Source organism: Grammomys surdaster, unplaced genomic scaffold, assembly GCF_004785775.1.
Source record: "Grammomys surdaster isolate TR1022 unplaced genomic scaffold, NIH_TR_1.0 654, whole genome shotgun sequence".
Classification (NCBI taxonomy): Eukaryota; Metazoa; Chordata; class Mammalia; order Rodentia; family Muridae; genus Grammomys; species Grammomys surdaster.
The window spans coordinates 99853-113696 of NW_021605073.1; the positions used below are offsets into that span (position 1 = coordinate 99853).

A 13844-nucleotide genomic window follows, 5' to 3' on the forward strand; every position below is an offset into this window, starting at 1 on the left:
ATAGATAGATAGATAGATATCCTTACATTATAAGAGAATAGATTAGTTTACTATTGAAGTGGTATTTTTCTAATGCAGTTTTAAATAAATAATATGTATAATAATAAACTTACCACAGTTGTATTGCTAAAATGATGTGTAACTCATAGCAGGTAAGTACTTGGCTTTTGAAATGTTAACACCATTGACTGGGGAATGGTTTAATTACAGGTATTCATACTGGTCATTGGTACTTGCACATCTGTAAAATGCCAACTACAGAAGAGAAACGGCTCCCTTTACACTAGATTTGCTCTAGATTTGCTGACTTGTTTCCTTACTTTGTCCTTAGGTCCTGTTGATGGGTAAAAGTGGATCTGGTAAGACCAGCATGAGGTCAATTATCTTTGCAAATTATATTGCCAGAGACACACGTCGTCTTGGTGCAACAAGTAAGATGTTTCATCCTTATTGTAAAGTAAGGTGACTTGGCTGTTAATAATCTGCATAACACACTTGATTGCAGCAGCTTGAGAATGCACAGGTTGATGAATTTGCTTTGGAGCATGCTTTCCCTTTTCAGAATGTATGGCCTAATTCTGATTATTATTGCTCACTATCCTGGGAAGCTGCTTTCCTTTCTAGGTTGCTTGCAAAGTGGAATGTTCTCAGCTAACGTCCTGTGTATCCTGCTGTTTCTTAGGCAAGGATAGGGACCCTTTGCCTGCTTACTTTGTGGGGAGAATGCTTGTTTATAACTTTTCATACAAAGGGGAAAACCGTAGGTCTTAACTAGAGTACATTAAAACCTAAGATGGTTTTAATACAAGAGTTAGTTGTTGTCTTTATTAAAAGGTAAACTCAAGGATAGTAAGGAGAGAGGTATATCTGTTCTGCACTCTGTTCATTTTCTTTATACACCTAGGTCTTCTTGGAGCATCTACTCTGAGTTGGGAAATATCTTATTGGCCTTTATGGTTAGAATGTTAGTATAGACTTTCTTGGCTATAATGGCTACCAGAACAATGAATGGAGGATACTGGGAGTGTCCTACTCTGATGCAGATTGTCATTTCGTTCTGAAGCATCGAAGCATTTCTGAATTCTGTCTTTGTTCTTGGCCTCTGGGTGAGGACAGGCATTGCTCTGCCTAGCCTTCAGATTACAATCTGGGTTTCTAGCATGTTCAGTACTTTTAGCAACAAGTTAACACTATTCAGGTGCCCCAATCTAGTTTCAAGCACATTATGTTCCGGACTCTGAAAATTATTTTCCTCTTTATAACTCTCTCTCTCTCTCTCTCTCTCTCTCTCTCTCTCTCTCTCGGTTATCTTCTGTTCTCTACAAATATCTGAGAACACTCAATATCTTAATTTATCTTATTCATTCTCTGCCTCCCAAATTTTGTTATTCTTAAACATCTCTGGTTCCTCATGTGAAATACTGTTGAAATGTTTTCAAGGACTTCTTATAAGACTTGAATGCAGATGTGGTCTAATCAGGGCAGAGTGGGCCTACTACATCTCTGATTTTCGGTATTCCTTTGCCGTTATCATGACGAAATCCTACCTTCTTTTTTTGAAGCAACCTTCATTTTACTGAGTAATAATTAAAGCCACAACTCATCTTTGCATATATTTTATTGAAGCATACATATCTTCTTGCTTTTGTACAGTTCATATTTTGAACTCAATAATGAATCCTTGTATTAGATGGCTTATGCTTCTCTTTTTGAAATCCAAGCCATTGGGTTGCAGTTTTCTTGTGCATAATACAAAGGTTTTTAGCTATGTATTCTCTCATTTGATGTTAGCTGTCCTTCATAGTTATATACAGTTCTATATTTGATAAGTAATTGTCAAAAATGTTGGTCAAGATAGTTTTCTTCCTTGTCATACTTGTAGCTGATATCTAGCCTCTAGAAAGTACTTTTCCAAATGTTTTATTCTGTCTTGTGCCTTGATTGGATATATTCGATTTTTTTCTCTTCTAGATTAAATATGTAGGGCTAGTATCTGTGTGGTTTCAGTAAAGATGCTTATTAAACTACTGTAACTTTTTTTGCCCTCTCTCATTTGCTCTAGTTTTCAATTATCTTTACTCTAGTAGACGATGAAAGTATACCTTAAAAATTAATCGCATTCAGCCAGTAAGTGTCAGTGTTGGAATGACAGTTTGTGCTCTTCTTTTTATTATGACAAAACCTGTCTACATTACACGACTCATCAATCCCTGGAAAACATTTGCTTCACGTTTTAAATTCTTTTCACTTTGCTGAAACATCTTTTCTCAGTACCACTGATATTTCTGTTTCTAATTTATCAGAAGAGTTGATTTATTACCCTGAATCCAATGAATAATTTAGAATTACTGAAACTGCTGTAAATACTTTTGACAGAATCCAGCAGCATCATTATGAGCATAATGGTGTAAATTATATAATCCCTATTCACTAAAAATAGGCCATTTATTCAACAAGTATACATCTGGAAGTATTTCTTGCCAGATAATGTCAGCCGGATAGGGTTCCTGCCCCTAAAGATATCTCATGTAGTAAGTTGACTGGTAATACTTGGTTAGTATTTCCTGAATTCCATCAAAGATAGTAAAAAATATAATGAATAATATTGGTCTTAATGTTTTAGCATATCATCATTAATGAGTTTGTCACTAATGAAGAGAGGTCTGTGTTTGTTGCTAAGTGTGTAAACTAGTTCAGAATTCATGTAGTGCATTAATTTGTATTCGTTATCCCTTTCTATGCAGTTACTGATTTTCTTTAAAGGTAGTAAAAAAGAATACTACTTTTAAAATATTGTTTGCCTTTAATGTGTTATTGTTTTCCTGGTTTGTCACTCCTCAAAAAAGTCAACTTTTAGTTTGTTAAATTTAAAGCCTCTTGAACTTTGTAATTTTAAGTACAGAAATGATGATATTATTAATTTATTAAATGCTAAAATGTGTTTTTTGCAATGGTAAATTTGTCACTAAAATGATTATGAATTATTTTAGTTTCAAACACTGTTGACAGCTCCAAGATTTCCTATCTCCTCAAAATTCTGTTCTCTTGGCTTTTTATTTAATGCTTTATTTCCCAGACTTTCTTCCTTTGCATTTAACCGCCCCTCCCTGCTTCAAAAAGATGAGTTAATCTTTATATTTTCTTCTTTCTGCCCCATAAGTGAATACAATTCCCCAAAGCTCTATTTTTCTTTATTCTCTTTGGTTGCTCTAATAATAACAGAGCAGGAAGGTTATAGGAGAACAGAGCGGGGCATACAGGGAACATAAAATTTAACAGGGAAGTAGGAAATGGAGCTTATATATAAAATGTCTTATAAGCCAAGAAATGTTGTCAACCTATGAGAAAATTTTTAACAAAAAATTAGCATGGTCAGCATTATATTTTTTAATTTAAAATTATACTTGTGAAAGCTTCGAACATTATTTAAGTATAAAATGTTGGTTTTTATTCTTGATTGTCAAGCCAACTTTCAAGAGACAACCACCATTAGTAATTCTAGGGTTACTGTTCAGGCCTTCTTCTTAGTGTATACCATCATTGATGTGTAAGTCTTCTTAAAGAATGATATAAAACTCAGCCATTTGGAGACATTACTGTGTCTCTAATGTGGATACAGATTGGAGTGATGCAAGGGTAGAAACAGGTACCACCTATAAGCCAGAGGACTGGTTTTCACTAGTCTTCCACACCGCTAGTGTCTGGACCTCAAAATTTTCAAGACTTTGGAACTGTGAGAAGTAAATTTCTATAGTTTTCAAAAACCTTTAAGGGATGGCAGGGGCTTTCTTTGGACTGGGGTGATGGTATTGGCTATGGTGCAAAACTACTAAGCTGGGGAATATGCTTAAGCAGCAGACTCAACAGAACTTTCTGGGGAACGTGGAGAGAATTATGAGGGGGAAAAGAAGAATGGAATATTAGGCAGATGGCTAAGTTCACCGAGATGGAGAACACTGAAAAAGGAGCAGATCTGTTGGGATGAAAGGAGAGATGAGCTATGTTGGATATATTGAGCTTGGGATATTTACAGTACAGTATATGAGTCAGAAAAATAGTAGAGAAATCTGCACTAGTGTTGCCTAGTTAGTATCTACGTGACAGTTATCTTGCTTTGGGGAAGACTATTTTGAGTCCCTAAGAACCCTAACATTTATGGGACAGAAAGAATAGGAACACATGAGGGAGGAGCTTCCAAAGATTTTGTAACTGTGATGCCAGAGACCAAGAGAAGAGAATTCCCAGGAGAAGAGAGTAGTCAACAGTGTCATGCTGCAGAAAATAAGACAAGGACTGAAAAGTCCACTGGATTTGGCAATGGGGCCATCGGTCACTTGATGAGAACTATTTCTGTAATATGGGAATAGAAACCAGATTTCTATCCCATATGCCCCATATCTAAAAGGTCACTGAATCCTGTCGCTTCTTTTGTTATTGTCTTTCCCTTTCTCAGTAGCACTTTTTTCCATTTTTTTTTTAGTACTAGACCGTATACATAGTCTTCAAATTAATAGCAGTTTGAGCACCTACTCTCTCGTAGACTCTGTTGGAAATACAAAGACATGTAAGATATGATTCCTTTTCCAAGGAGGGGGAAGTAAAGGGGAAAAAGGAAGTAGTTTGAGCATCTACTATGTGCCAGGCACTTTATGTATTTAGCTTTTTGAGTCCTCATAGCAATCCTGTGAGGTCAGTATTATTTTCGTTTCTCAGAGAAGTAGAAGCTATTTCTAAAAGCTTTCTTGACTTGCCCAAGGTCATTCAGAGATAGAACTGTTATATAAACTAAAGTCTGTATGGTTTCCTTTCTCATGATGGTTTGTATCTATACATTATGAGAAGATAAAATTGTAGAAAAGTAGATAGCAGCTAATTTAGGTAACAACTTGGAGTTAGACACAGGAAACATTACTGTATGATTGAGTTAATGATCACATAAATTGTGTAGAATAAAATTGCTAGATACTGAGAAATATTCCTGATAAAACCTTCCATTATTCTTTCATAGGGTTTTTTAGTGCCTGGCAGAGAGTAGTTGCTTAATAAATGTTTAAATTAGTTCAGAAGGAGAGATAGTGGTAGGTGGGATTGTTGTCAGGGAAAGAGGGCTTTTGGAGGAGATGGGAATTCCTCTAGGTTTTAGGATTAACTTTGAAAGGAAAAGGGGGGCTTTACAGCAAATGACAGAAAAGGCAGTGGATAGTGGGAGGGGACAAAAAAGCAGAGGTCGCAAACAGACAGCCTGTGTGCTAGATGAGGCCTGTGGCTGTGTCCATTTCTTTGGCCTGTCCATTGTTTTAGAAAAATTGAAAGTAGTAATCTCCTGTAAAAGTTTTCATAATAAGCTAGAGTTCAGGCTACTATTTAAAATGTTAAAGATCTAGTTAACCTGAGCCAATAATTTTACATGGAAAATGGACAATAGTTGAGAAACTGTCACATCTGTGAGGCCATGGTAGATGCTTGCCTTCATATTTAGCAAGCTTTTAATGGTATAAGTTTGCTCACATGGCCTGATTTAGCAAGTTTGCGACCCCTGAAAGTAGAATGTGTTGGGGACTGGGGAGGTAGTAGAGTTGGGGGAGTGTGAGTACTGGGCTGAAGGGAGAGGGTTTGTTAATGTGAATTACTGGGTATTGTAAAGGTAGATTAAAAGCCAAAGTGTGAAGGACCTTGAGTCCACCACCATTAAACATAGAGGAACCACTTAGAGTGTTTTGAATGGGGAGTGATATGTTCAAAGTAGTGTTAAGAAGATGAACCTTGTAGTAGCCTAAAGGTTGATGTAAAGTCAGTAAGACTCTCTTATAGTATAGGCATGAGGAGATAAGGGCCTTCCTTGATGTTGAGTGATGGATTATAAAATAAAGACTGGAATTAAGAAATACTACAAGGAAGTCAAAGTGAATTGAATGTGTCAGGAGAGTCAGAAAGAAAAATTATTAGGCACATTAACTAAAAAGGAAGTCAGTACAGGAGTTAGTTTTGTTATGTTTTATGTTTGTTTATTTTGTGTTTGCTTACTGTCTTTAAGTTTTATTTGGAAGTTGGTGAAGGAATGTGGGTTTGGGAATATCTGTTAAATGGTGTATGTCACTGTCTTGTGTGTTAAATTTTAACAATATTATAATTGGAGATTGTTTCTGCTTTGGGTACTAAACTACTGAAATTTTAAAATTACTTACACAAAAGCCAATTCCTTAGCATAGGGTAGTATAGGTGCCCACCCTGCCACTAAACCATGTGACTAAGCTAAAAATCACCTTCTTGTTATGGCTTTGAGCATTTCACTCCACTTTGGTCCTTCTAAACACCATGGGTTAGTGTTTTGCTTATCTTAAATGTCGTGTTCTTTACTACAAATACTAGACTTGTAACATTTATCTTCCAGTTGATGTAGAACATTCTCATGTTCGATTTTTGGGAAACCTGGTTTTGAACCTGTGGGACTGTGGTGGGTAAGTACTATGTGCCTACTTATTTGTGAAGCTGATGGCAGTGATGATATCATCTAGTATAATCAGCATGGCAAATACACCCAGAAAACTCATTTGCATAGATGCACTGGCTAAAATAGAGGGATAGATCATGCCTCTTTTGCAGTGGCATAAATTAGATTTCTTTTTCAGGTTGACTGACACTAGTATTGCATTCTTAGATATTATTTAGAATACCAGATTGTTCTTAGTCATTTTAGTAATTACTTCTAAGGAAGTCTTGTCACTGTAGATTGGATTCTGAGCATGTATTTACATAATGTTGATTTATGACCAGGGCAACCATAAAAATCTAAGCATAAATTTGCACTTACTGTGTGTCTATTTTGAAGCAACAGTGTGTAGTGCAGAGTGATTAAGATTTTAGGTTCTAGCCGGGCAGTGGTGACACATGCCTTTAATTCCAGCACTTGGGAGACAGAGGCAGGCGGATTTCTGAGTTCGAAGCCAGCCTGATCTACAGAGTGAGTTCCAGGACAGCCAGGACTACACAGAGAAACCCTGTCTCGAAAAAAAAAAAGAGTTTAGGTTCTTTCTCTGGGTTATATTCTTTAAACCCTTTGTGGTGTGGCTTTACCTATACAATAGGGCAAAATAACCATCTTATAGATTGGTTATGTTGGTTAAGTTAAAATATATAACATATACATTATAGTCTCTTACAAAATAGATGTTGTTGTCTGGTGGATATATCCCAGCTCCAAACATACAGAAGATGCTCAGTGAGTAGTTTTGAAAGAATAATATAAATAACTAAATAGTCTTAAGAAAGTAACTCCTTGTTTTGAAGACTTATTTATTTTATATATGTGAGTACACTTTAGCTGTCTTTAGACACACCAGAACAGGGCATCAGATTCGATTACAGATAATTGTGAGTCATCATGAGGTTGCTGTGAATTGAACTTAGGACCGCTAGAAGAGCAGTCGGTGCACTTAACCTCTGAGCCATCCCAGTAACTCTTTTTTGTCAGCAGTTAAATTAACATTTTGGGATAAAAATCTTCCCTCATTGTAATTGTTTCCAATTCTCTGGTCTGTGTCAACAGATTTACTCAAGTTCCTTATTTTTAGGTACTAAAATATGAAATTCAGTTTTATAAACCAAGTATCTGTAATTCAAGGAAAATATGATTCTTCCAAGGCCACACAGGTCTAATTAGCAAGGTGCAGGAGAAATTTGTAAACACCACTCCATATACACCACAAAATGACACTATGTTTTATTGCTGTCCTAGTGTTGAGATCTTTTGGGGAAGTGACAGCCAACCTAGGAGCAAAGGGTAACATTCTCCTGAAAAGTCATCATTGGAATCATTTTCATAAATGTAGACTATTTGACTAGTGTTATTCAGCAAACGTTCATTAAGAATGTGCCATCCATCCTTCTTTTAAAAGTTGTGAGATAGCAGGAGATAATATCAGGGGTGATTCTTGTCTGGTTGTATAGAGAATCGAACACTATTAATCAAAAACTCATAACATAAATTTAGCATCGTGCCCATGGTAAGTGTTGCAAATGAGAGGGATGTGTGGGTGAGCTGTCCCCAGGGAGCGATCCTTTCTATGAGGATGTACGGATTGAATTGAGATACAAGAGAACAAGCTGGAGTTAGAGATGAAGAAGTCGACAAGTAGCATGAGTGATCAATATGTGTAAAAGGTTCATGAGTTAAACTGTTAACCACTCAAAGAATGAACAGAAGGTAAATGTGTTTATAAGCAAAGGAGATGTCAGGCATGATAAGTATAAAGAGGTGGGTGGATCTTTGTGGGGTTTAGGCTAGCCAGGACTATAGAGTCTCAAGAACAACCGCAATAATAACAACGGCAAAACATAAGATAGGCGGAGAATTTTACAGGATTGCGAGTTAAGACCCTGAAGTAGAGTAAGGTAAAGCTCACCACATTTGGCTGTTATTTGCTCTTTGAATTAAAGTTTAAGATCATATTTCACTGGATCAAGCAACAAAAGTTCAAGCAGGAGAGACTGAGCAGAAGATTCGTTTACTATCTAGATTTTTTTTTTCCTACCAGACAAGACACCTTCATGGAAAATTATTTCACTAGCCAGCGTGACAACATCTTCCGAAATGTGGAGGTTCTGATTTATGTCTTTGATGTGGAGAGCCGTGAACTTGAAAAGGACATGCATTACTATCAGTCATGCCTTGAGGCTATTCTGCAGAATTCTCCAGAAGCCAAAATCTTTTGCTTGGTACACAAAATGGATTTGGTACAGGAGGATCAGCGAGACTTGGTAAGAAACTGAAAAGGTGCTGTACCAAATGCTTAGTATGCTTTGTAGACTTCCTTTATAAACAGTGAAGGTCAGTTGGTACCATTCTGTATTTCAGAACGAGGTAAGCCTCTGACCACGCGCGTTCACTAAGTAGCCTTTATCAGGTTAAAACATAATTAGCCGCCCCTGTTGCATTGTCACAGCTGAAAGTCCTACCAGGAGTAAGATGAAGAGAGGTTGCTGCTGTCAGTGGATTAATTTAGGAAACTGATATACACCAGTTCAAGTGCCTAGCACATTGTGTCAAGCACGGTTCACGAGCCCTCACAATTACACTGGCATAAATGACTTAGTATGCATGAGGATAACTCAAAGATGAGTAATGATAGTAGAGTAGGAAATGACAACCTTTGCGGGGCGGTGGTGGCGCACGCCTTTAATCCCAGCACTTGGGAGGCAGAGGCAGGCGGATTTCTGAGTTTGAGGCCAGCCTGGTCTACAGAGTGAGTTCCAGTACAGACAGGGCTATACAGAGAAACTCTGTCTCGAAAAAACAAAAAAAAAAAAAAGGAAATGACAACCTTCATTTCCTCAACAAAAGCACATAAAATTAATTACCTATAACCAAAAATGACCCACAGAGGACTCAGGGGCTCACTATAGAAGAGGTTTAGTAAAATAGGCAAATTCTTATCTATCTATGAGATTCTGGGTCTGGTAAGACATAGTCTACCTTCAGTTTGTTCAGTATAAAGTAAGAGCATTAAATATTAAGGTTTAAGATAAAAAAGAAAATCCTTCTTTATGTTATACAGAACTAAGGAAAAGAGATTTAGATTATACTGGTTGTATAGAATTTAGTTCCACCCTGGCTGTCCTGGAACTTTTTGTAGACCAGGCCAGCCTTGAACTCATGGAGATCTGCCTGCCTCTGCCTCCTAAGTGCTGGGATTAGAGGCATGAGCCTCCACTGCCCAGCCCTTGGTTTGGAGCTTAAGAAAAGCCTCATACTAAAAGATTTTTTAGTGATAGCTTTAGTCAGGAAAACATGTTCCATAACACATATTTTGTGTTAGATCCCATGGAGCTGGAATTACATATGTGCTGACTACCAACAAATGAGCTCCTTCTGAATGTTTTAATCACTTTCGATTTCTTTTACTGTTTTTTTAAATGTTCATATAAATATCCTCAATTATATATTAATATGTATGTTTGAGTTTTCCAGAGAAACAGACTCAGTCAAATGTGTTTGTGTATAGAAAGACAAAGACACATTTCATTTAAGGAATTAGCTCACCTGATTCTGGAAGCCACCTCTGGAAGTAGTTTGGGATTTGGAGAGCTGGGAAGATGGGCTAGAGACCTGAAAAGAAGAATATACATTAAAGAGAGGAAAAAATAAAAGTATCCTTATTTTGAGATGGTGTGTTTCTTTACGTAAAACACTAAAAACTCCAGCAGAAAACTCCTACAGCTATAAATTCATTCAGCAAAGTAGTGGGATACAAAGTTAACAAATAAATCTTATACACAACAGGAGACATTGATTCCTATATCAAGAGATGAGTTGGTATGTTAACCACATTTGGTCTTATAGTTGTAACTGCAGTCAGAAACTTAAGTATGTGATACTCCATTTTCCAATAGCCATGTCTTCTACAGAAACTGAACAGGCAACCTGAATGGAATTGTGTCAGCATCCTTTCTATACTTGATCCTTCTATACTTCCCTTTCATTCAAGGGGTTCTCTGGATTTACAAAGTGGCACAAATCTGGATGGATACCAGTTAAGGAACCGTGACACTGTATGATTCATGCTAGGGTTTTGATCATTTGACTCAAATTATTTCATTTATGTAGATGAAATAAGAATATAGTAGCTATCCCATCTAGTTCATTTATAGGAGCACTATGATCCAACTAGACAGAACTATATGTTTCTGTGAGTTGGTACTTTGGCTCTTTTGTCCAATCAAATAAGTTTACCCTCCTTGTATTTGATGATAAAATGTCTCCACATTGCCGTTGTTACTCTAGCACCCACTTCCCCTTTATTAGGCTTCCCAACTAAGTGGTATCAATACGCTTTGGTGTGTAGAAGAAAGTGATCAGGGACTGGAGAGATGGCTCAGTAGTTAAGAGCACTGACTGCTCTTCCAGAGGCCCTGAGTTCAATTCTCAGCTACCACATGGTGGCTCACAACCATCTGCAATGGGGTCTGATGCCCTCTTCTGATGTGTCTGAACACAGCGACAGGGTGCTCATATACATAAAGTAAATAAATCTTTGGAAAAAAAAAGAAAGTGATCAGAGAGCTGGAGAAGGAGGTTAGGGTTCCTTTTACAAATTTGTTTCTCATTGGCTTTGTGTTTCCAGTATTGATGAATAGATTGTAGATGACAAACCTTGAATATTGTCATCTCCCTAAGCATTTAGATTTCTTCCTGTGTAGTAGATCAATGCAGCTCTGACATTTTTAAAAACAGACTTTATTTCTTTTATGTAGGAGTCCTCTATCTGCCTGTACACCTGCAGGCCAGAAGAGGGCGCCAGACCTCATTATAGATAATTGTGAGCCACCATGTAGTTGCTGAAATTGAACTCAGGACCTCTGGAAGAGCAGTCAGTGCTCTTAACTGCTGAGCCTTCTCTCCAGCCCCACAGCTCTGGCATTTTAACTTCAGTTAGCATAGGCTATGTTTTGATTAATGTCCCACCCAGGAACTAAACAAAGAGAATGCCTTTTTAACCCTTCACCTGCAAATCCTCAGCTTATTGCATCCACATCAATAAATTTGTCCTGAGTGAGTGTTAGGCTCCTTCTACCAAATTCTACACCATTAACAGCTATTCTCATAGTTATCCCTGTATTTTGGTCTATTAGAAAAATCATATAGTTCTTGTAGAGACTCTGTATTTTGCCTTTAGAAATGTTCTGATTCTTGAATCTGTATAGTGCTAGGAGCAAAGGGCTATGGTAGAAATGAATCAAAACTGTCTTGTAGCTACCTCTAAGGAGGCCATTTTAGGTTTTTTTTTTAAGTTGGATTATTCTTAGATAAGAATGTAGTGACTGCTTCTATGGGCAAAGAGTTGAGCATTTAGGCATCCTCAACTTCCTCAAGTTTTTATTCCATGAGACCAGTTCCAGTCTCTAGAATCATGTTCCTGAATAGCCAGTGACATGCTTTCCAAGCAGGTACCACATGGAGATGGGCATTCAATTTATACTGTAATTTATCTGCTCGGGGGATGAGAGGCCAAGATTACCCTACAGCAATCTCGGTCCTGTGGCTGTAGGAAGTAAAGGTGTCTTTCAGGGCAAATATAGGAACTTCAAGTCATCTATTATAATTGGTCTGGATATTCAAATCTGAGCTTGTCCTTATCATTGTCCATTTCATATAGCAAAAGTAAGATCAACCAGCAAGTCCATTATACTCATTTTGACAAAAATATGTGGTTGCCAGGACATTGTATGATTCAGGATCTAAATTCTACATCAGCTCCAGGCTCCCTTGAGTGTTGTCAGTACTACTTGAAGTTGTATCTTTAGTTCCAATCAGATTAGAGAACTAATCTCAGTCATATCAAAATCAATTCAGAAAACTCATCCTAAGATTCTACTCTAACTCTTAGAATTTTTCTGCCTCCTCTTCTGAGTACATTGCCCGTGCCTTTGATATAGGAGTTTGGGTTAAAGACATCTCATGTGGGGCTGACTATGCCAAAGTTTCTCACTCTGGGCACCATGTCCAGCAGGTGTGGGTCTCTGTGTGAATTACCATCTACTGTAAGAAGCTTCTCTGATTTATGGTTATAGCAATATGTTTTTAATTTTCAGGGTTTTTTTTTTTTTTAGAGAGACAGAGAGAGGCAGAGAGAGAACAAACACATGGAGTCAGGTGAAGGCTGGCAAGTATGAAAATTGGAGAGGAGGCCAACATACTAGAGAGTTATTAAACTTCAATGATGTCCATGAAATAAGATGGCAGTCTAGACATGTCTAGGGGAAAGTGTTTCACAGCAGATTTTCCATTATTGTAGCTCTCACATTCTTTCTGCCCCCTCTTCTGCAGTGTTCCTTGAGCCATAGATGTAGGAGCTGTGATAGGAGTCCATTGGAACTGGGCTCCCCAAGATATGTTGTGTCCAGTTGTGGTTTCCTGTGATGGTCCCTATTTGCTGTAAAGAGGAGGCTTCTTTGATGAGGGGTACTAGTTACACATATCTGTAGGTATAAGAATGAGCTTCAGAATATATCGAGAATTAAGCTGGTCTAGCACAACAGCAGTAGTAGCTTCTCTTCTAAGGTCCATAACTTCATTACTAGTCCCTGGAAGTTGACTGTACCAGGCATGAATTCCCTCTTGTTGGACCCTTAAGTCCAATTAGACAGTAGTTGGCTTCCTAGTACAAAGTGGTCAGCCCTTAAACCAAATATATACAAACAGCAAAAATTAACACAGTAGGTTGCATTTGCATATTTGTGTGAGCACATGTGTGTGTGTGTGTGTGTCTGTGTGTGTGTGTGTGTGTGTGTGTGTGTGTAAAACAATAATAACTAAAGGAAAATACTATCAATTTAAAAAGGAAGGAGGAGGACAAGGAAGGAGTTGAAAGGAGGGGACTTGGGAGGGGCTGGTGTGAGGGAAGGGGAAGGGGAAAGTAATGTAATTTAATTTAAGATGTAATTTAAAAATTAAAGAATTAGCCTTCATTGTGTGTATATACATACTAGCAGTCTACCTACTTAGGGAAACATATCAGAGTACATATATTTTATATAGATATTTTCTCTGTATATGTGGGGATGTATACATAGAAACAAATCCTAGCTGGCTAGAGCTTAGTTGCTCATGTGGGTTATAAATCTGTTGTAAATTAAGTACACTAAATATATAGATTCCCAGCAACCACATGGTGGTTCATAAATATGTTCACATATATATGAGCAATATATGTTATTAAAAAGTATTTCTATAATATTGGAGAACTAAATGTATTTTGAGTTGCACAAATTTAATATAGGTATTGCCATATTAAAATTACCTACATTTGGTGATTGGGATATATATATATATATATATATATATATAT

The 13844-nt window shown here is 37.2% G+C and overlaps 1 protein-coding gene across 2 annotated transcripts in view; it reads left to right on the forward strand.

The window, feature by feature from the left end:
• Rragb (Ras related GTP binding B) overlaps nucleotides 1–13844 on the forward strand; it is a 33641-nt gene that overhangs the window by 3606 nt on the left and 16191 nt on the right. Inside the window, exons 3-6 of one of the 2 annotated variants that reach the window (XM_028781995.1) lie at nucleotides 332–431; nucleotides 4481–4564; nucleotides 6392–6458; nucleotides 8535–8757. In XM_028781995.1, the coding sequence (XP_028637828.1) occupies nucleotides 332–431; nucleotides 4481–4564; nucleotides 6392–6458; nucleotides 8535–8757 (474 nt within the window). The remainder of the gene's footprint in view (nucleotides 1–331; nucleotides 432–4480; nucleotides 4565–6391; nucleotides 6459–8534; nucleotides 8758–13844) is intronic. The other variant, XM_028781996.1, reaches the window with a different exon arrangement.